Source organism: Vanessa cardui, chromosome 2, assembly GCF_905220365.1.
Source record: "Vanessa cardui chromosome 2, ilVanCard2.1, whole genome shotgun sequence".
In the NCBI taxonomy this organism is placed as follows: domain Eukaryota; kingdom Metazoa; phylum Arthropoda; class Insecta; order Lepidoptera; family Nymphalidae; genus Vanessa; species Vanessa cardui.
Genome location: NC_061124.1, coordinates 10,948,830 through 10,967,012, shown reverse-complemented (window position 1 = coordinate 10,967,012; position 18,183 = coordinate 10,948,830). Strand labels below are relative to the sequence as shown.

The 18,183-nt window shown below is 30.7% G+C and overlaps 4 protein-coding genes across 8 annotated transcripts in view; 2 read left to right on the top strand and 2 right to left on the bottom strand.

Moving 5' to 3' along the window:
• The window catches only part of LOC124535445 (choline-phosphate cytidylyltransferase A-like), a 31,673-nt gene extending 24,598 nt beyond the window's left edge, over positions 1 to 7,075 (top strand). For 2 of the 4 annotated variants that reach the window (XM_047111679.1, XM_047111688.1), the window contains exons 4-8: positions 800 to 962; positions 3,155 to 3,324; positions 4,508 to 4,740; positions 5,406 to 5,478; positions 6,560 to 7,075. In XM_047111679.1, coding sequence (XP_046967635.1) covers positions 800 to 962; positions 3,155 to 3,324; positions 4,508 to 4,740; positions 5,406 to 5,478; positions 6,560 to 6,616 — 696 coding nt within the window. In that variant the 3' untranslated portion in view covers positions 6,617 to 7,075. The remainder of the gene's footprint in view (positions 1 to 799; positions 963 to 3,154; positions 3,325 to 4,507; positions 4,741 to 5,405; positions 5,479 to 6,559) is intronic. The other 2 variants (XM_047111665.1, XM_047111672.1) reach the window with 1 other exon arrangement.
• Positions 7,076 to 8,337: 1,262 nt separating this feature from the next.
• Positions 8,338 to 9,924, bottom strand: LOC124535467 (protein canopy homolog 3). Its single transcript, XM_047111698.1, has one exon. The coding sequence runs from the start codon at positions 9,672 to 9,674 to the stop codon at positions 9,039 to 9,041; it is 636 nt and encodes a 211-aa protein (XP_046967654.1). The 5' UTR covers positions 9,675 to 9,924; the 3' UTR covers positions 8,338 to 9,038.
• Positions 9,925 to 11,535: 1,611 nt separating this feature from the next.
• Positions 11,536 to 12,905, bottom strand: LOC124538045 (alpha/beta-tubulin-N-acetyltransferase 9). The gene is made up of 4 exons (XM_047115058.1): positions 12,607 to 12,905; positions 12,426 to 12,535; positions 12,293 to 12,349; positions 11,536 to 12,219 (listed from the first exon to the last, which is right to left on the bottom strand). Exons 1-4 carry the CDS (start codon positions 12,681 to 12,683, stop codon positions 11,879 to 11,881), a joined length of 585 nt encoding a protein of 194 aa, XP_046971014.1. The 5' UTR covers positions 12,684 to 12,905; the 3' UTR covers positions 11,536 to 11,878.
• A 368-nt stretch (positions 12,906 to 13,273) lies between these two features.
• On the top strand, positions 13,274 to 18,029 carry LOC124539608. Of its 2 annotated transcripts, XM_047116906.1 has the most exons (4): positions 13,274 to 13,507; positions 13,754 to 14,138; positions 14,385 to 14,571; positions 16,714 to 18,029. In XM_047116906.1, the coding sequence occupies exons 2-4, from the start codon at positions 13,789 to 13,791 to the stop codon at positions 16,966 to 16,968; spliced, it is 792 nt and encodes a 263-aa protein (XP_046972862.1). In that variant the 5' UTR covers positions 13,274 to 13,507; positions 13,754 to 13,788; the 3' UTR covers positions 16,969 to 18,029. The 2 variants fall into 2 exon arrangements, with proteins under 2 accessions (XP_046972862.1, XP_046972867.1); XM_047116911.1 differs by having other exon boundaries at positions 13,274 to 14,138.
• Positions 18,030 to 18,183: the final 154 nt, after the last annotated feature.

Below are 18,183 nucleotides of genomic sequence, written 5' to 3'. Positions count from 1 at the left end.
AATAAAAGTAACCTATGTACACCCTTGGAGTTCAAGTTTGCTTCATATCCAATTTCATCAAATTCGGTTCAGTGGTTTGGTAGTGAAAGAGCGACAGACTGACGGAAAGACAGTTACTTTCACATTTATAATATTAGTATAGATGACGCAGGATTATTATCAAGGTCGTGCAAATGGTCATCTTAAAAAAATATGAAATTTTTCGTATTGTCTTAGACATCTTAAAATATCAAGAAACGATTTTAGTTTAATTGTAAAATTATCAGCCCGTAATGTCATTAGTAAAATGAATATAAAATTTCCCAGCAAATTACTCGGTTTCTCGTTATTTGATATACACGCATTAGAGTTTTCTAATATTCGTTCTTATTATTCATATTTCGAATAACAGTTTATTTTGGTAATATCATAATAATTCTTTAATCGCACAAGCAATGATGTTCTAGTAAACAGATATGTCATTAACGCGCAAAAAGTGAAGACTAGAAAAGGTCCCAATTGGGACGTTTGCCTTTAGTCGTTTTCATCATAATTATGCCAGCAATAGGTTATACATCATAATAATGTAGTAATACGTTTTGCGTAATTAAAACATCTAGTTATCCCTTTTACTTATTGTTTTTATCAAGCTATCCTTTTCACTTGTAACGAAATGTAAAATAAACGGTCCCCGGCGCGGAACACTTTTTTCTGTTGTTTAGTATGGGTATAACATATCTGTTTATTAGAATATCATTGCGCACAAGTCTCGAAAATATTTCAGCTTTTATAATAATATGTTGTTATATTTTTATTTTAGGTTGTACGAGACGCGCCTTGGGAGTACGATGAGGAATTCTTAGAAAAGCACAAGATCGACTTCTTGGCACACGATGACATCCCCTACACGACGGAAGACTGCGAGGACACCTACGCGATGATCAAAGCTAAGGACATGTTCGTAGCTACCGAAAGGACGGAGGGTGAGTCTAACAATGATAACACTACTCAACAAAGTATAAGAATAAATAATAATAAGGGCCTGATCCAGAAGGCATAAGCTTTCCTATGGTATCACTTTGTTTCTTTGTTATTCTTTTTTTTTGTGTTACTTGTTTTTGGTACATGAATAAATAAATAAATGAGGCAGTACTCCTCGGCACGGCGCGTATTGTGAGGAAGTTCCTCTCGCTGGAGCCCTGACCACCGGTGGCTTGGACCCTGTTCCCGCCAGTTGTTGGCCTCTGTATTTTATATTTAAAAATGTAATATATATGAGTAAAAAAAAAAAAAGTGTTCATAAAGCTTTATTTATTCCATGCATAATAATAAACTATAATAATTATTATAATATTCGATTGCAATTTAATACTCTAACTAGATTTGTTTATATTATAACGTTTTTTTTCTGGTTTTAATCTGATTTTCATGAATTGATATAATTATTAATTAATTATTTTAATGCATGGACCCCGATAAGAATAGAGGATACATTTAAATATTACGTATGATTCTAACGGTGAATCCAGACATGCTAACATCTTAGCCGAAGTCTCGGCGCCGCGTTACATAGTCTCCGTGTTGTTGTTTATCGTTCGTATTATACGTCGTATTTAAAATATTATGGAACTAATGTACTGTAAACAACAACACTCTCGTCTAAAGCTACAAGGTCGCCAGCCGTACTAAATAAAGGCGTGCGTGGAAAAAGTAGTATATTTTGAAGGGTAATTAACTTACGTATTAAGTTTACGTAAATGATCAAAGTCAAAATAAACTTTATTCAAGTAGGCTTTTACAAGCAATTTTGAATCGTCATTTTGCAATTAAGTGAAGCTACCACCGGTTCGGAAAGCAGATTCTACCGAGAAGAACCGGCAAGAAACTCATTAGTTTAATTATCTTTTTTAACATTTAAAAAATACAAAGTCATGTTAGTTAAATACAATTATTCTTGGCCTATAAGTGTTCTCAATAGTAAGTAAATAAGAAAATGTTTCGCGACTATCAAGCGTAGGTGTCATACATATTAAGATACAGTTGCCTCGTTTGGTTTAGTTCTTTTAAAGTGCAACTCTATCTAGGCATATGCCTATTAATAATCATTATTCATTTTCAATAATATTTAATTGAGTTTTATAATTATATTTTTTAGTTCTTAATAAAATAAAAATTGGTTCCAAACCCCGGCGGTGGTACATGGTTTTAGAAGAAGTGCTAATATATAATATTTCATAAATATTTGACTGCAAGTAACGATCCATTCCGTACACAAATCAATTCGACCGTATGTAGTTATTTATGGCTGTTCTCAGCGTTAATCAGCTTCGGGTCAATCTGATAGTGAGTGTTACGACCTATTGTTACTTAACTTTCTAAACAAAATAGTTTTAAAATAAATTATCGTTTTACATAACCACAATGCGTGTTGCTGACCTTCCTATCTAACCAGCTACATACGACATGTAAAACATGTGACTCTTCTTGTTGTAAACTAGTCGCTAACCGCGGTTTCGCTTGCGCATTAGGGGTTGTTCGAGAATCAAAAATACTATCGTTACTTTCTTGGCTTTCAGAGTTGCGTCATGACAAATTCTTATCAGTGGTTTGACTTAGAAAATGCAACAGACAGACAAGAGCTTCTCTCATTTGTAATATTATACATATAGCATCTATGAGGAAATCTAGATATTGTGTTTGATGTTAGGTATCTCTTATATCCACAAATATGTACTTAATTCTGCGGTGGTCATGAAATCTCCTTCTTACACAGGATAAGAGTGTACAATACACTACTAATATTATAAATGCGGAAGTTTGTGAGAATAGATGTATGTATGTTTGTTATACGAAAAAACTCTCGAACTGATTTGGATGAAATTTTACAGTAATATAGGTTATCATCAGAATAACACATTTACAATGACATTATGTCATTTGGTATATACTTATAATACTTATAATGATACATATCAAGTACCCGTGCGAAGCCGGGGGTCGCTAGTAAATCATAATCAGTAATACAATTATTTAAAATATTCCACAAAGTATCACGGTGCTTATAAATAAGGCATCTGACAGCTACATTGGACGTGACTATCGTACCGTGACCCGATATTGAATACAACGCACGTAACATAATACCTAATGTAATGCAAGGGATATTGTCCGGCAGGCGTGTCGACGTCGGATATCGTGGCGCGGATAGTGCGCGACTACGACATCTACGTGCGACGGAACCTCGCCCGCGGCTACTCTGCGAAGGAGCTAAACGTGTCTTTCCTCAACGAAAAGAAATTCCGATTGCAAAACAAGATGGACGAACTCAAGGACAAGGGAAAGAAAGTGAGTGTACGCTATTTGATTAATAACTTTATCGAATACCTTTTTATTTATATTTACTTGGTGGTAGGGCTTTGTGCAAGTCTGGGTAGGTACCATCAAGTTATTCTACCGCCAAATAATAGTACTCAGTATTGTTGTGTTCCGGTCTGAAGGGTGAGAGAGCCAGTGTAACTACAGGCACAAGGGACATAACATCTTAGTTCCCAAGGTTGGTGGCACATCGACGATGTAAGGAATAGTTAATTTTTCTTACAGCGTCATTGTCTATGGGCGATGGTGACCACTTACCATCAGGTGGCCCATATGCTCGTCCGCCAATTTATAACATAAAAAAAAAACCTTGAAAATGTCTGACCAATGTATAAATTAAAACTTCTAGCTAGTGAGTATTAATTTTGTTCCTTACTCATTTATTATTTGTAGGTGCTGTTTATTGATCTTGAATTTTTAATACCAATACATTAGTTCAAGTCTATATTCGTATCAAAATGTGCAAATGACTGTACAAATAAACGACTAAAGTTGTTCTAACGTCTTTAATATAAATTTATATCAGCGTGAATATTAATATTTCAATAATTATAATATAGATACCTACATACACGAAAATGTTACTATAAAATTAATCATTTATTCATTATTTATTTCCTCGATTTATTCCGCTAGGATTACTCTGGACTTAAAAATTACATACAAAATATATTTTAACATATAAATTAAATATATGAATATGACTTTTCTCGTGAACCCGCTCGTTCATAAAAAATAGTTCGTACTGTGGACAATGGACGAGTTTACGTAATCTGGTAAAACGATTCTTTGACCGACCGGATATGTATTTATAAAACAAACTTCGTAAAATTACGAGATACAACGAATATTTTATAATCTCATCATGTTTGTTAAATCGCGCTTCACAATACAGTGAAACTAATACTACATGTAGCATAACCTTGTTAGAAGTATATGATTTCAGAGAATTTGCATTTGTCATCGATGAGAGAAATTTGATGACCAAAAGAGATATTTGACATAGGATATTGCATTTATAATATCAGAAGCAAAGCGTGGCTTGCATAAAAAAATGTTTGGGAGTCCTTATTTTGGCTCCAATGGCCCGGGGTCCCCGTATAATTGGTACGGCAGATACCTACCATCCTACTATATTGATTGGATATTGCAGGTGATGACGAATATAGGCGAGAAACGAGTGGACATATTAACAAAGTGGGAGGAGAAGTCTCGCGAGTTGATCGACGCATTCCTCCTACTGTTCGGTCCGGACGGAAGGCTTTCGAATATCTGGAACGAGTCGAAGGGCCGCCTCATGCAGGCGCTAAGCCAGCCGCCCTCGCCGCGCTCCTCCCCGCCGCCCAGTGAAAACGGCGACCCGCCGTCGCCCTCGCCCATCCACAGGTCGATACTAATTAACTTTTAACCAAATTACTTTTTTTATAACAATAGGCTATTTGACAATGCGAAAAATAAATTGTGAATTATTGTAATCAGTGTATATTATAAGTTTAAAAATAGTTATTTACTAACGAAAGTTGAAAATAATACTTAATTTATTCAAAAATCCATAAATAAAAATGCATTTTTTCAAACGTTTGTCACGTGACACAAAACGCTCCCGATTGGCCGGGCTCATGATGAAGTCACTTTCTTGTAAACTTTGCTTTTCTACTATATGTACCACAGATTAAAATACAGGGAAGTGACGTCACCAAACCCTTTGCAGCGCCGTATTGTCCAAGTAGCGTTTTTGCGCGCTATTTAAATGTGGAATTTATAATATGATATTTTTCGGAAAATATGTACTAGAAATAAAAAAACACAACTTTTACTGGGTTCCTTAACTTCTACTAAATAATATAAAAGGGATTTTAAAAACCAGTCAAATAGCCTATTCTATTTTAACTATTGAATTATATTAATAAAACTAATAAACAAACATGTCACTTTACGATACTATGGCAGTTAGTTGTTGATTAAAAAAAGTAAAATAAATTATTAAAAACAGTCACTTTTTATAGATTTTAATATTTTTCAAGGTTTCATAGAAATGTATGTTGTTACAGAGGGTCGGCGTCCCCCCCACCCCCCAAGTCTCGTCGCCGCGACGCCCTCTGGGATCAACAAGCAGGTAACTGGGTAATTATTTGTTTGTAGCTTTTTCTAGCTTACAACTTATACCAAACACACTATGTAAACGAACACGCTGCTTCTTTATTTTGCACTTATTTTCTTATGTTATGTAATAATAGCCTTGTTAACTAATAGTTGTAGTAAAATAATTGTTAATAGTAAAATATAGTTTATAATAAATTATAATTAGAATGTTTGCTCTTGAATTTATAAATGCATCGTCTAGTGTTATATGTATACAATTTCAGAATGTGTTATATGAGTATTTGTTTGCAAAGACAAAAAAATTGCTGAACAACATAAGTTTTGTTTATATGATACCCAAGCAACATATTACAGATTTGAATTACGTAATAATAAAAGTATTTATAAATAAGCCATTCTATCAATGTTTAGTGGAATATAATACACTTCGTTCTTTAAATAAAATTACATTGTCAAACTAATAAGGTTTTGACATTCACGGTGTAACCTAACACAAAAATGTTATTGTTCTGAGTATTAAATATATAAAATTATGAAGACCTCCGTGGTCGAGTGGTGTTTACACCGATTTTTATGGGTACGCCACTCCGAGGTCCTGGGTTCGATTCCCAGCTGAGACGATGTAAATTATCATTAGTTTTCTATGTTGTCTTGGGTCTGGGGTGTTTGTAGTACCGTCGTTACTTCTGATTTTCCATAACACAAGTGCTTTAGCTACTTACATTGGAATCAGAGTAATGTATGTGATGTTGTCTCATATTTATTTATTTATTAAATAAGAATGCATATATGTATAGTACGACACAAATTAGATGTAGCATCGGAAAATGCAATGGAATGAAAATAAAACCGATTACTGCCGATTTACACAACCAATAGAAAAAGCTCTCTATCGCGCCATTCGACGCTATTCGTCGCTATAGATTCCCGCCTCAAAGAAAGCGAGTGCATGTAAATCGACAAATAAATATTGATAATTTGGGATGGCGTACTTAATTCGGATGTGATCGGTTTTACGAATTTTGCCGATGCGACATCGTGTTGTTGTTGTGTTCAAAGTTGTGTCGTACTATACCTACATGAAGTAAATTTGTTCCTGCAGATGGGTCGAGCTCTGACGGTGCTGGGGAATCGGAAGAGGCCGTACAACGCCAGTTGACAGACGACGGTTCCGACGACAGCGACGAAGAGTACCAAGACACCAGCCCGTACCTCTAGGAGTCTCCACACAACACTGATATTATATGGAAATGTGTCATAGTATTTTTATACGATGTGCAACGTCCATACTACATCGAAGTTAACGACGTGATGACAGCGCCGCGAGCGTTGTTACGAGCTGTTCTGTTGATGTATTTAATTATTATTAAAAAAGTATGTCACGGCTTAAAATTGTGTGTCTGTTGTCTGGATAAATGAATGAATGTATTTAATCCTATTAGTTTTAATCATATTATTATTTATATTTGTTTATTGTAAATTTATCTCATTTAGAATGGATTGCAGAATATCTGCAATATTTATTAGCACCGAAAATACAGCAGGTGCAGAAAGTATCACAGATATTATTTGTATAGTACTTTTTGACATTTGATTAAAGAGGTGCTTATATTATAAACTGTTTTTTTATTCGCCTTGTGTTGCATTGAAAAATGTGATATAACAGAAAATAAGTGTAAATAATATAATTTTGACTAAGTCAAAGTATTTTGATGTGGTATCTTTATATTAAATTTACAAAGATCCGTACACCGTTTGTAAAGATTTTTGTTTTAGGTCGCTTTAAAAATCGTATTTTTTTTTATTTGTAAGAATCAATAGTACCCATTTGCTTAGAAAAGGCAATAGCCGGTTACTAGTTTTATTGATTACAAGCCTTCAATAAAAAAAGCGGAAACGAATATCCGGTAGGATTACATTACTTTGCATGGAGAACGCCTCGAACTGTTGACCCTTTATGTCAGTAAATCCGGCCTCGTTATTGCGTCGGCTTGTGCTAAAACATTCACACGTATTTTTATTATTAATAGCCGAAAAACAACAAGCAAAAGACTAGACATAGCGTGTGAAGGCATTATTTAACTTCTTTATAGCTTTGACCAACCATCTCATTCTATAAATATACTTCTTTGCTTAACTAAAAACAATCACTATATTTATACGTGAATTATAGCGATTTAAAAACTTATATATAGTAACTAAGACATCACACGAGTATTGGGAAAAACTCTTTTAATGGATATTGTGTATGTTTGTAATTTTAGTCAAATTCGACCCATCCATCGTAAGCGATCTCAAAGTCAATATGTTAGCCTCTTTAAAGACACATTTACACTATTCACGAGATATGTTCTATGAAACAAATATAATACGCAAGTTATTAGCATCTTTTACGCTCTTGAATTTTTACATTATAATTATTAATTTGGTACAATTTCGCACGTTTAGGTTCGCAAGTTCTTTCAAGTATTCATACACTATAAATAATAATAATGTGAAATAGGACTAATCTCAATATTACATACACTTATTGAAATTGTTTGGCAGTTCAATAGTTGTTTTCAAATTAAATTCTTAAGTAGATATTAAATTAAAAAAGCCAACCTGTATCCAGGTATCCCACACTCATCCGATCCAATGAGATTTTATTTCTTATAACTATACTGTCTTTTAACAAATTTTAGTAAACTTTACTCTATAAAAAAACAGTTTGTTGAAGTTTTGAAGATATAGTAACTAGAAGGAAACTTAGAAATTATTGATTACTTTAAAAGTTAGAAGCTCTTGAAATTTCATTGTTGGTAACCTGTATCCTGATCATAAAGGAATATAATGTGAATTTCCACAACAACTTTAATTATTATACAAAGGAAACCATAGTTATATTAAAAAAGCATTTTATTGTACTTAGAAATATTAGTATTACAATTTCTTCTATTTTAATCTATAAAAGGAAGTTGAATTTTAATATTGCTGGAATCTACAAAACAATGATAATATTGTACTGTAATGTTGGTACACATACACAACAGATTATCAAATAACACATATTACACAATGCCAATAAATTGTCAAAGAAACATGCATTTTTATTCTTGAAATTGTTCATATTTTAACACTGTCATGTTTTACATGGTAAGTTTTTATATTACCCCTAGAGTAAAAGAAAAATCGCTGTATATTATCAATAGAATATTATCTGAAAAATTGAGAATGTTTTAAAATTAAATGTATGTAGTTTAAAATTAATTGTAGAAAGTTACAGTATAGATGGTATTACAGTCTTTTGTACTTAGTAATATTGAATCTACATATTTTAAATTAAAAACAAACATATGATAACTGTTTTTATTTTTAGATACTACTAGTTCATTTTTAACTCGATGAACTTTTGAAATAATAATATTAATACTATGCAATAATAATCCTTAAATTCCAAAATCAAAATCAACATGTCATTGACTTTCTTGTTGTCTTTTATAACAGAACAACGAAATATTAATAACTTAATATTTTCATAAATTACCTAAACATTAATCGTAAAATCACTGGTAAGCTTTGAGACTGTTGAATTCAATAAATTAAAGCTCATCCTTTTCGCCTTTGTCACCTTTAATGTCTTCAAATAAGCAAGAATTGTCTATGTTTTTCAAAGCATGGTTTGTGCACAAGTGGTGCTTTAAATCAATTTCCCCTTGTAAATTCCAATACCAATCTTCTATTTCACTCTCATTTTCTTCGAGAAGGCTTTCACACTGAGTTTTCATATGAGTGATTTCAGCGGAAGGTTTGTCCCACAATTCAAGTGGAATGCCTAAATCAACTTTCACACCTTTGTCGACAAGTCCATGCAATGTTTTGAATGTTTGACTCATGCCTTTTGCAAATCTGGTGCTGTCCTGTCTTTCTTTATGTATATTGTACTCTAAAATTTTTTCACAGACACCTTCTAATGATTCAATTAACCTTAGTTCAGATTTTTGATACTTAGTTCTTTTTTTAGGTTGTACATCATCAAGAGAGTATCCTATTTCAAGCACATCATGTATTTTACCCGTTTCTTCTAGTCTACTTTGCAATTCTGTAGCTAAAATTTTGCACACTTCACACCGGTTTGCATATTTAACACCTAAATCTTCTTCGTTTTTAACCTCAACATTAGTGTTACTTAAAGCAATGGTAAAATATGATATAAGTATTAAAAACCGGCAAAACATGATGAACAGATGGAGTAGAGTCGAAACAAGAAAAATTTTTTTCAATAATCCTATAAAATGTTATAAGTATATAAAATATAAATGAATGAGTCCTCTTTGATTTATAACTTATTTTTAAAATTACTTATAAATGCAGTTTTTTGTACTTAAATATCAATATGTGTTGCAGAGTTTAGATTTCGTTATTATGTTGAATACATTGGAAGATTTGCTTTATTACAAGTTTGTAGTTGTTATTTTGACTTTGGCAATTGATACAGTGTTGCCAAAATATTTGAATTTTTATGTATGTACTATGTAGGTATTACCCCGACACACGAGATGTAATTTGCCCGTTACATTTTTACAATATCAATAATTTTATTATTATACAGAATGTCCCAAAAATAGTGTCAAGCGAAATTCCAGAGCTAGAGTACCTATTGGAGTACCAAGCGAATCTTGGTCTGATCATCGTATGATTTTAAGAGTTCATAACGCTTACATGGTCCTACCATGTAAGCGTCATGAACTTACCGCTTACTAGGAAGAATATCAGGGCGTCCATCTGAAATGGGTGACCCAGATGCTGTCCAATCAGTGCTCGATGAAGTGGCAAGAGATCCATCAGTTAGTGTAAGAACAATAGAACGTCGAATCAGAATTCCTAAATCACGAGTACATCGAATTCTTTAACAATAGGGCTTTCACCCATATCATATCCAAAAAGTTCAGCAACTCAAGCCCGCAGACTACCCAAGAAGGGTGCATTTTGTCAGGAAATGTTAAGGAGACAAGCTGAAAACGAAAACTTTTTTTAAAATATTCTATGGACGAATGAATCACATTTTAAGCGGTGTGGGGTGTTCAATGCACATAACTATCATTTATGGAATTTTGAAAATCCGCAACTTACAAGGTGAAGGGAATCTAATTTCCAGGAACAATTTAGCATCAATTTCTGGTTAGGCACCCTAAACGGACAGCTGATTGGTCCGTTCGAACTACCTGACCGACTGAACAGCGAGACCTGCTTGCAATTTCTAAGACGTGATCTCAGCGTCTTATTAGAAGATGTAGACCTGTTAACTCGAAGAAATATGATTTATCAAAACGACGGTGCTCAATGTCACTATGCTAGAAATGTTAGACATCATTTGTCTGAAACGTTTCCAGGCAGATTTATCGGCCGTGGCCATTGCGTGGCCACCACGGTCCCCAGACTTGAACCCCATAGATTTTTTCGTCTAGGGTTACTACAAAAAATTTATGTACGCCAAGGACATTACAAACGTCACAGTGTTAAGAACGAAAATAAGACAAGCAGAAGAAACAATAAAAACAACAAAACTGCATTTATAAATTTAAGACACCATGTTTAGACGATGTTAATTAAAAGACGTATTACTCGATACAAGATTTTGTAGATGATAAAAAAGCGTGGATTTAATACCTGTTGACTTCCACGCAGGATATATTAATTTAAATAATTGTATTAACTAACATAACTTTATATTTTTTAAATATTAAAAGAGTTACTTCAGAGTTTCTTGCCGATTCTTATCAGTAGAATCTGCTTTCCGAACCTTGTGGTAGCTTCACTTAATTGTTAATTGATGATTCAAAAGCCTACTTGAATAGTTCATTTTGATTTTGTAGAATATGTATTGAGCACGATAGTCCTGCATTATACGACAAGTTTAGAACAATTAATTTTTTTGTTATTTTAAAAATTCTTTAGCTTATCATATAACAAAAATATTTGTAAATTTAAAATATAGGGCAATTTCACAGCTGTTTAATGTTGCTACTTGCTAATTCAACTTGAGATGGACAAGATATTTTTTTTGATATTTTGCATTTCATAACTTAAAATAGAATAACTTTTTTCATTATTTATTTCTGATAAAAACATTTCATAAATGTAATACCCTTTAAATGTATACAGAGATGGTAGACAAAGGAGGTCAGAGAGAAATTATCTTCTACTATTTTCAGTCATTAGGTTACAATTTTTGTATAGATCCAAATGTATAGAACCACAATACTTCTAACAATTTCCTTTTAAAAAATAAAACACAAATTCAAGGGGTCCAAAACATACAAAATAATATAATAGAGTAATGAAATACCAATTATTCCATTACTTGAAATAAAAATAAATTAACAAATACCAAAACAGGAAATTTAATAACAAATAATTATAAGTAAATAAATAATTTTAGTTAATAATTTTCTACATCCCATCTCATTTGTTTATCCAACCACTCTACCCAGTCTTCAGTAACAATCTTTTGAAAAGTTATTTCTTCAAATATGTCACTTCTGGATTTTTCAACAAACCCTAATTTTTTAAACATATTAATACTAACAACATTTGAATAAGATATCTTTGCTTCAAAGGTTTTAATATTAATAAATTTTATTCCATATAACATCATAATGATAACTGATTCCCATCCAAATTTTTTACCTAGAGCAGATTTTTCTGCTATCATAATTTCTATTTCACCAATGGAATTTTCTTTATCGGTCAAAAATATATTTGTATCTCCAATCATTGATGCTGGAAAATAAATTATGATTATCTATTATATTATAACTTAAAGTGAAAATGTTTTAAATTAATAGTTACACACTTATTTCATCATTCTTTGTCTCGTAAACATTCTTGTCCAGAATGATAAAAGTGCACTCTGCAAAGACAAATATATGTTATTAAATTCAGAGTATGATTTGGTAGTAATAGTAATTTTAAATTAGTAAATTTACTATCTTCATCTTCTCGCCACGATTTTTGCATATCATATTCTTCTTCCAATGATAAAGGTTGGGAAGCTGTAAGTTTCTGTAATTCTTCTGACTGCATCCAATTATGATACCTGTTTACGATTAATTTATACAAAACCTATCTATGCGAAAACTAAATATATATTTATAAAAAGAAACATACTTTGGGACATGATATTCTCGATAAGGAACTAATATTGTTTTACTACCAATTATTTTCGTATTACTATTTATTTTCATGTTTTTACGAGATTATTTTGAATTTTTAAATTTGTTTTCGCTATCTCTAACACTCTTAGGTACGAAATATTAATAGATTTAAAACTGCTTATGAATTTCTTCTGTAGTCAGAATGTCTTATCTTATATTGGCGAACCGAAAATGAGTTAAGATTTCTGTCAGATATTTATTAATTTTGCTTTGTTATTTTGTCCACATGTACTACAACTTTACTTAACTATGTACCTGTATTTACTTTGAAAATGAAAACATCAATTTCATTTTTCAAATCTCAATTAACTTCAACAGATTATAATTTTATCGAAAATATATACCATATAAAAATAGAAAACGCTTCGTGGGTTTATATATTTATTTTTATTTGTAATAAATAATAATGACTATAATATAATGTTAATAATTATTTTTACCTAAAAGATTATCCACAAACTGAAATTATAATTACTGTAAAATTTAAAGTGATTACTTAAATTAAAGGGTTAATACATAATTATTAGAAATGACTTAAATTAATTACATTCTTTAAATTAATTTACTTAGCCGTGGAAATTTTCGCCGCGATCTCTAGTCGACTACTTCGACTATAATAGTTGTCTAGTTGTTGTTATTTGTTCGTCTTTCCTCTTTCGGTTATATTGCTAATCTCAGTACTCAAAAATAACAGATTTAGAATTTTCCAACCGAAACAACAGTTAAATTTGGCAACGCTGTTGTCAGCTGTCATATGTAGAAAGTTATGACTTTTGATTTGACGTTGGATTTCTATGTATCTTGTTCCAAGAGTCATAACACTCATAACAGTTTTAAAAAGTAATAAAGTTTAAGTAAGTTATAAATTAAGTGTATAATAGTGACTTACATATTTAGCCAGTCATAGCCGAAAAGTTGTTTTGTTTTGGTTGATTTTTTAAAGTTTTTTTTGTAATTTATATTTCTTATCATAGTAGATTGGATTCGTAATTTTGAGATAGTGTTACTATCTATAGTTTAGTGATATCAGTATTTTTGCAAACACTCATCTATTGAAATTACACATTGTGTAAAATTTAATCATTTCAATTCTTTTACAGTTGAATTAATCTTAATTACTCTCCTCTATAATAAAATGAATCAGTATCAGACAGAAAGACGTCTTTCCTGGTGTTATGGCTTGTTGGCTGTTCTACTTGGTGTTTCTGTAATAAGCACAGCAATACCATACAATCACTGGCGAGCGACACTAGATGTCTGTCCTGGCAGTTGGCTTGAGAACACAAATTGTGGCTGCATTTTCTATGGAGTTAGTACATTTCAATATTTCAGTGGAGGACATAATTCCTATTGCCTATATGTTATTTTTGCCCCATTACCAATAATAGTATATGCATTAGTGATGACTCTATTTCATATGTATAGAGTTTGCATTAATAATATTGGACAATATGAAAGTGAAAAGTCAACTACAGTGGAAGAAATGTAAGTAATAGATCAATTTGCCTAATCCTATCTTATTCTTTAAAGTTAATCACCAATTTTAATTGGCCTTATCCTTTTAAAGGTAATCAATTGAAATCTATTTTAAATTTAATTAATATAAAAACAAAACTAGAACTTAGAACAAGTTTTTAATTGGTTCATATTTATATGCCATTAAATATGAAATTTAAAACATTATATATTATTCTGCAATTTTTAATAATGAAGATATCATATTTTTTACAGTGAGGGCGAATCTATTATAGTGACTTCCAGAGCAAGAACATCACAAACAAATGATGCAGTAATATACTGTTGGATACCAACATCCTGCATAGCTGCTGTCTTTACCATTTACAATCTGGAACATGCTGCAATAATGACTGATGGTTTCCTTAAAACTTGTCAACAATACAGAGGATACTTAGTTCGGGTAATTTATAAATCAAATTAAATTCTAAACATATTTTCGACTTATATTTAAGTAGCCTCTTGAGAGCATTATTTTATAGATTAAATTTGTTTTTGTATTTGATTATATATATAAAACTCTCCACTCCACACACTCCATTCCAAATAAAAGAATGGAGTGTAACATAATTGAAGGGCGCCAATGGTTATAGTTGGCTAAAAATAAATATAAATTTAAAAATATTAATTTTCTTCGAGGCAATCTAATCTAAAATTTCAGTAGAGCTGGACAAGTTTTTATTAAACTAAACAAATCCTAGAAAGAAAGTGCTCCAGAAGTCAGGTAAATAACCCTTCAACATTACAAATAGATTTACTAAAACGCAAATCTATGTTCCAACTTAATTTATTCAAAAGAATAGTATATCAAAATAATTTTAACAATTATAAAGTCTTAAATTTAACAGTAACAAAATCGGGCGCCTGGATGTTTACATCCATTTAAAATACACTAAATTAATTAAATATTTATTAATTGTAAATTTTTTAAAGTAAAAATATTTTAATATAAGACTAAGTTTTGTAATTGAAAGTTACACACAAGTCAAGAATGTTTCCAAAAATATTAATGTATAAATATCATTAAAAAAAAAATGTTTGAATGCCAAATTTTTCATAAGGTTATCAAATATATAATTAAATCCCACGCAGTTCCAAAGTTGCGGTAAAAATAAATATGTAAAAATTACATACCGAAATTTAGGTGTAAAAGTAATGTTATAAAGTTTAACTTCCTTTAAAGCCTCCAAAATTTATCTCCAAGAAAACTCCTATTCAAATCTTCAAAATATCCAAAGAAATAAATTTGAAAAGTTCTTCCAAAAGCGTTGAAAAAAATCCGCTCGAAGATACAGCCAAAGAAAATATTTCAAGGAATCATCCACGAGAATCCACTTGAGAATACAGTTGTAGAAAATAAATTTCGAAAATAACCATTGAAAATAACTGTAAAAGGAGAAATAATTCCAATTAGAATCTAACACGAATAACGAAAACCTATAGTTTCACTTTAATAATTGAAACAAATTACCCGGTCAATCCCGGCTATTTTCCAAAAATAACGAAATGCATCATGATGCATGCATTTCGTTATTTAGAAATATTCTAAAGATTCACTGTAAATGGCCACAACCGTTGTTACGAATTAGAACAATTGAAAAAAATTCAAATTTCGAAGAAAGATTAACGACTTACCATGAGGCGACAAATATCCAAATTAATTTTTGTAATCCGAGATGGATTTATTTCTAATTCTTTAGATTAGAAACACATCGTTCTTTAAAACCACAATTTTCAACAATATTCAATGATTTAAACCAAATAAAAGTTAGAAAAACTTTGAAAATAATTTAGCGTCACATTTCGACTCAAAAAGCGGAAGGAAAGTGAGGTCCTCGACAAATGTCAAAGATCATCGCAAAGATAACATAACGATAATAAATCACAATTAGGTCAGGAACGCATTATGCAATAAAAGTGCATTTATTACAAATGCCAAATTTAGCGGTATTTTTAAATTATGATAACATAACATTACCAAACTGTTGTCAAAGTTGGTAAAAGAATAATTTTATTAAAAAAAATCTCTTATCTCGAAATGTAGATCAGTTTTGTGCAAAGCAATACTTAATTTATTGTTTTGAAAATAATACAAGGGTAAGGAAAGACATTCGTCCCTGATCTTTCGTATCATGTCCACGGGTGCTTATTCGGAATTCTCTAAAGTTTTTCATTACGACCTGGCTTTGTTTAAACGGACTGTGATTGAAACCGATTTACTATTTAGGACCTTTTGCTTTTGCCTATTGACCTTTATTTAATAATAAAACAATTATTATTTTATTTTACCTGCAATTTATATACAATTATTTATAAAATAACATAAAATTACTTTTAAAATAAAAAAAATATATCGTTCCTTAGCATTCATTATCCATTCATTCAGTTATTTTGACCAATCGAACGCAAATGACATACCAATTCAAGGTCAAAGTTGTTTATTTACCTTTTCTCCTCTTCTCATTGGAATATACTATAGGCTAGTTTATGATAATGCATATTATATATTAATAAATAAATTTTATATTAATCTGTACAAATACAGGAACTTCATGCCACTGGGGACCATGCTACAGCCATTCATTTTCGTCTAAGTTGTCAAGCTATTTTCGACTTTATGGACTATATACAGAAGGACGCACCAAACAGCCGAAGAGGAGATTTCATTAACACAGGTATTGCTTTGCAATTGGCTTTAATAACAACGTGGCTGGCTGTTATCTTATGGATAGTGGTAGCTGCATATACAGCTATAAGAGCATATAAAGAAAGAGATGTAATGACATGTTGTGGCAATTAATTTCCTCAATGAAAGCAAGAATACATCATTTATTTTTTATGCATAAATTTATTAATGTGAAAATTATTTATTTTTAATCTGGCAATGACTAAGTTATGTTGATGTTTTATTATTTTTAAAATAAAAATGAGGTAGTAATAAGATTTATACAAACCTTATGTTAAAAAAGTCATTGCCATAAACAAGAGATTTAAAGATTCCATAATTTATCCCACCGTGACGTATTTTCAACTATATTTTTAATGTGACAACACAATTTTTATAACTTATAAGAAATAACTTTACGCTACTTCATAAGTATACTTTTGAAGACAATGCACAAGATAAACTAATTTTATATTTTACATGCACCTTTTTTATAAGATATATATAGTTTAAAACTATTTTTTATTTAATTAAATTACTAGGTATATTAATTATCTTTATAAGTTATTTGAAGTATGAGTATATTGTATTTTCTTTAAGTAATTACCAAGACTTAAGTTGTGTTCATTACTGCAGTCAGTAATTATTATTAGCAATTATTTCATTCTTGAAATACATATATACATTTAGGGTCCAAATAATATGCTATGATAGGATCGACTGTATATCCATATTTTTATATTATTTAATGAAAAAAGCAGAAAGCAATTAAATTGGTTTAGTTTTGTTAGACATGACTACAATTTCTTTAAACTGAAAGTCACAACTAAACATTTGGCCCTATATAGATGACATTTGTTTTTGCACAAATTTAACTAATTTTGGTCAACCTTAATTCATTATTTTAATGGATAAGAAATTGAATGTATTTGACGTAAAATGACAAGCTTGTCCATAAATTCCAACTAGGGATTAAATTATAACCGTCCAATTTAATTTATGTTAATATCTAATAAATAAATTTACTATAAATATTTTTTAAATTACATAATAAACTGTGATTTTTACCACAATATACTTTAAGAAAAAATATTTTTAACGAAAAAGTGCCGATAACTAGATCATAAGTAATGTAATTGTGCCGTCCATTGTATTTGTTTTAATTTATAATATAATAAAATATTTTTAAAAAATATGTTTAAGTTATTTTATTGGACCCTGGGGTCTTACATAGGTCGATTTTCGCCCTACTGTAAGAGACATCTTCTCACAATACCTGTATCTCATTTGACTAAAAATTACTGACTAATTTGTAAGTTGTTCATTTTTCTAAAATATCGAAACAGACGT

What these genes read in the sequence shown, in the direction of transcription:
- LOC124539608 (XM_047116906.1), top strand. Translation starts at nt 13,789, where the DNA reads ATGAATCAGTATCAGACAGAAAGACGTCTTTCCTGGTGTTATGGCTTG. An exon ending in TCAACTACAGTGGAAGAAAT is followed by an intron (nt 14,139 to 14,384) that starts GTAAGTAATAGA and finishes TATTTTTTACAG; the next exon opens with TGAGGGCGAATCTATTATAG. An exon ending in ACAGAGGATACTTAGTTCGG is followed by an intron (nt 14,572 to 16,713) that starts GTAATTTATAAA and finishes GTACAAATACAG; the next exon opens with GAACTTCATGCCACTGGGGA.
- LOC124538045 (XM_047115058.1), bottom strand. Translation starts at nt 12,683, where the DNA reads ATGAAAATAAATAGTAATACGAAAATAATTGGTAGTAAAACAATATTA. An exon ending in CGAGAATATCATGTCCCAAA is followed by an intron (nt 12,536 to 12,606) that starts GTATGTTTCTTT and finishes AATCGTAAACAG; the next exon opens with GTATCATAATTGGATGCAGT. An exon ending in GTGGCGAGAAGATGAAGATA is followed by an intron (nt 12,350 to 12,425) that starts GTAAATTTACTA and finishes TTGTCTTTGCAG; the next exon opens with AGTGCACTTTTATCATTCTG.
- LOC124535467 (XM_047111698.1), bottom strand. Translation starts at nt 9,674, where the DNA reads ATGTTTTGCCGGTTTTTAATACTTATATCATATTTTACCATTGCTTTA.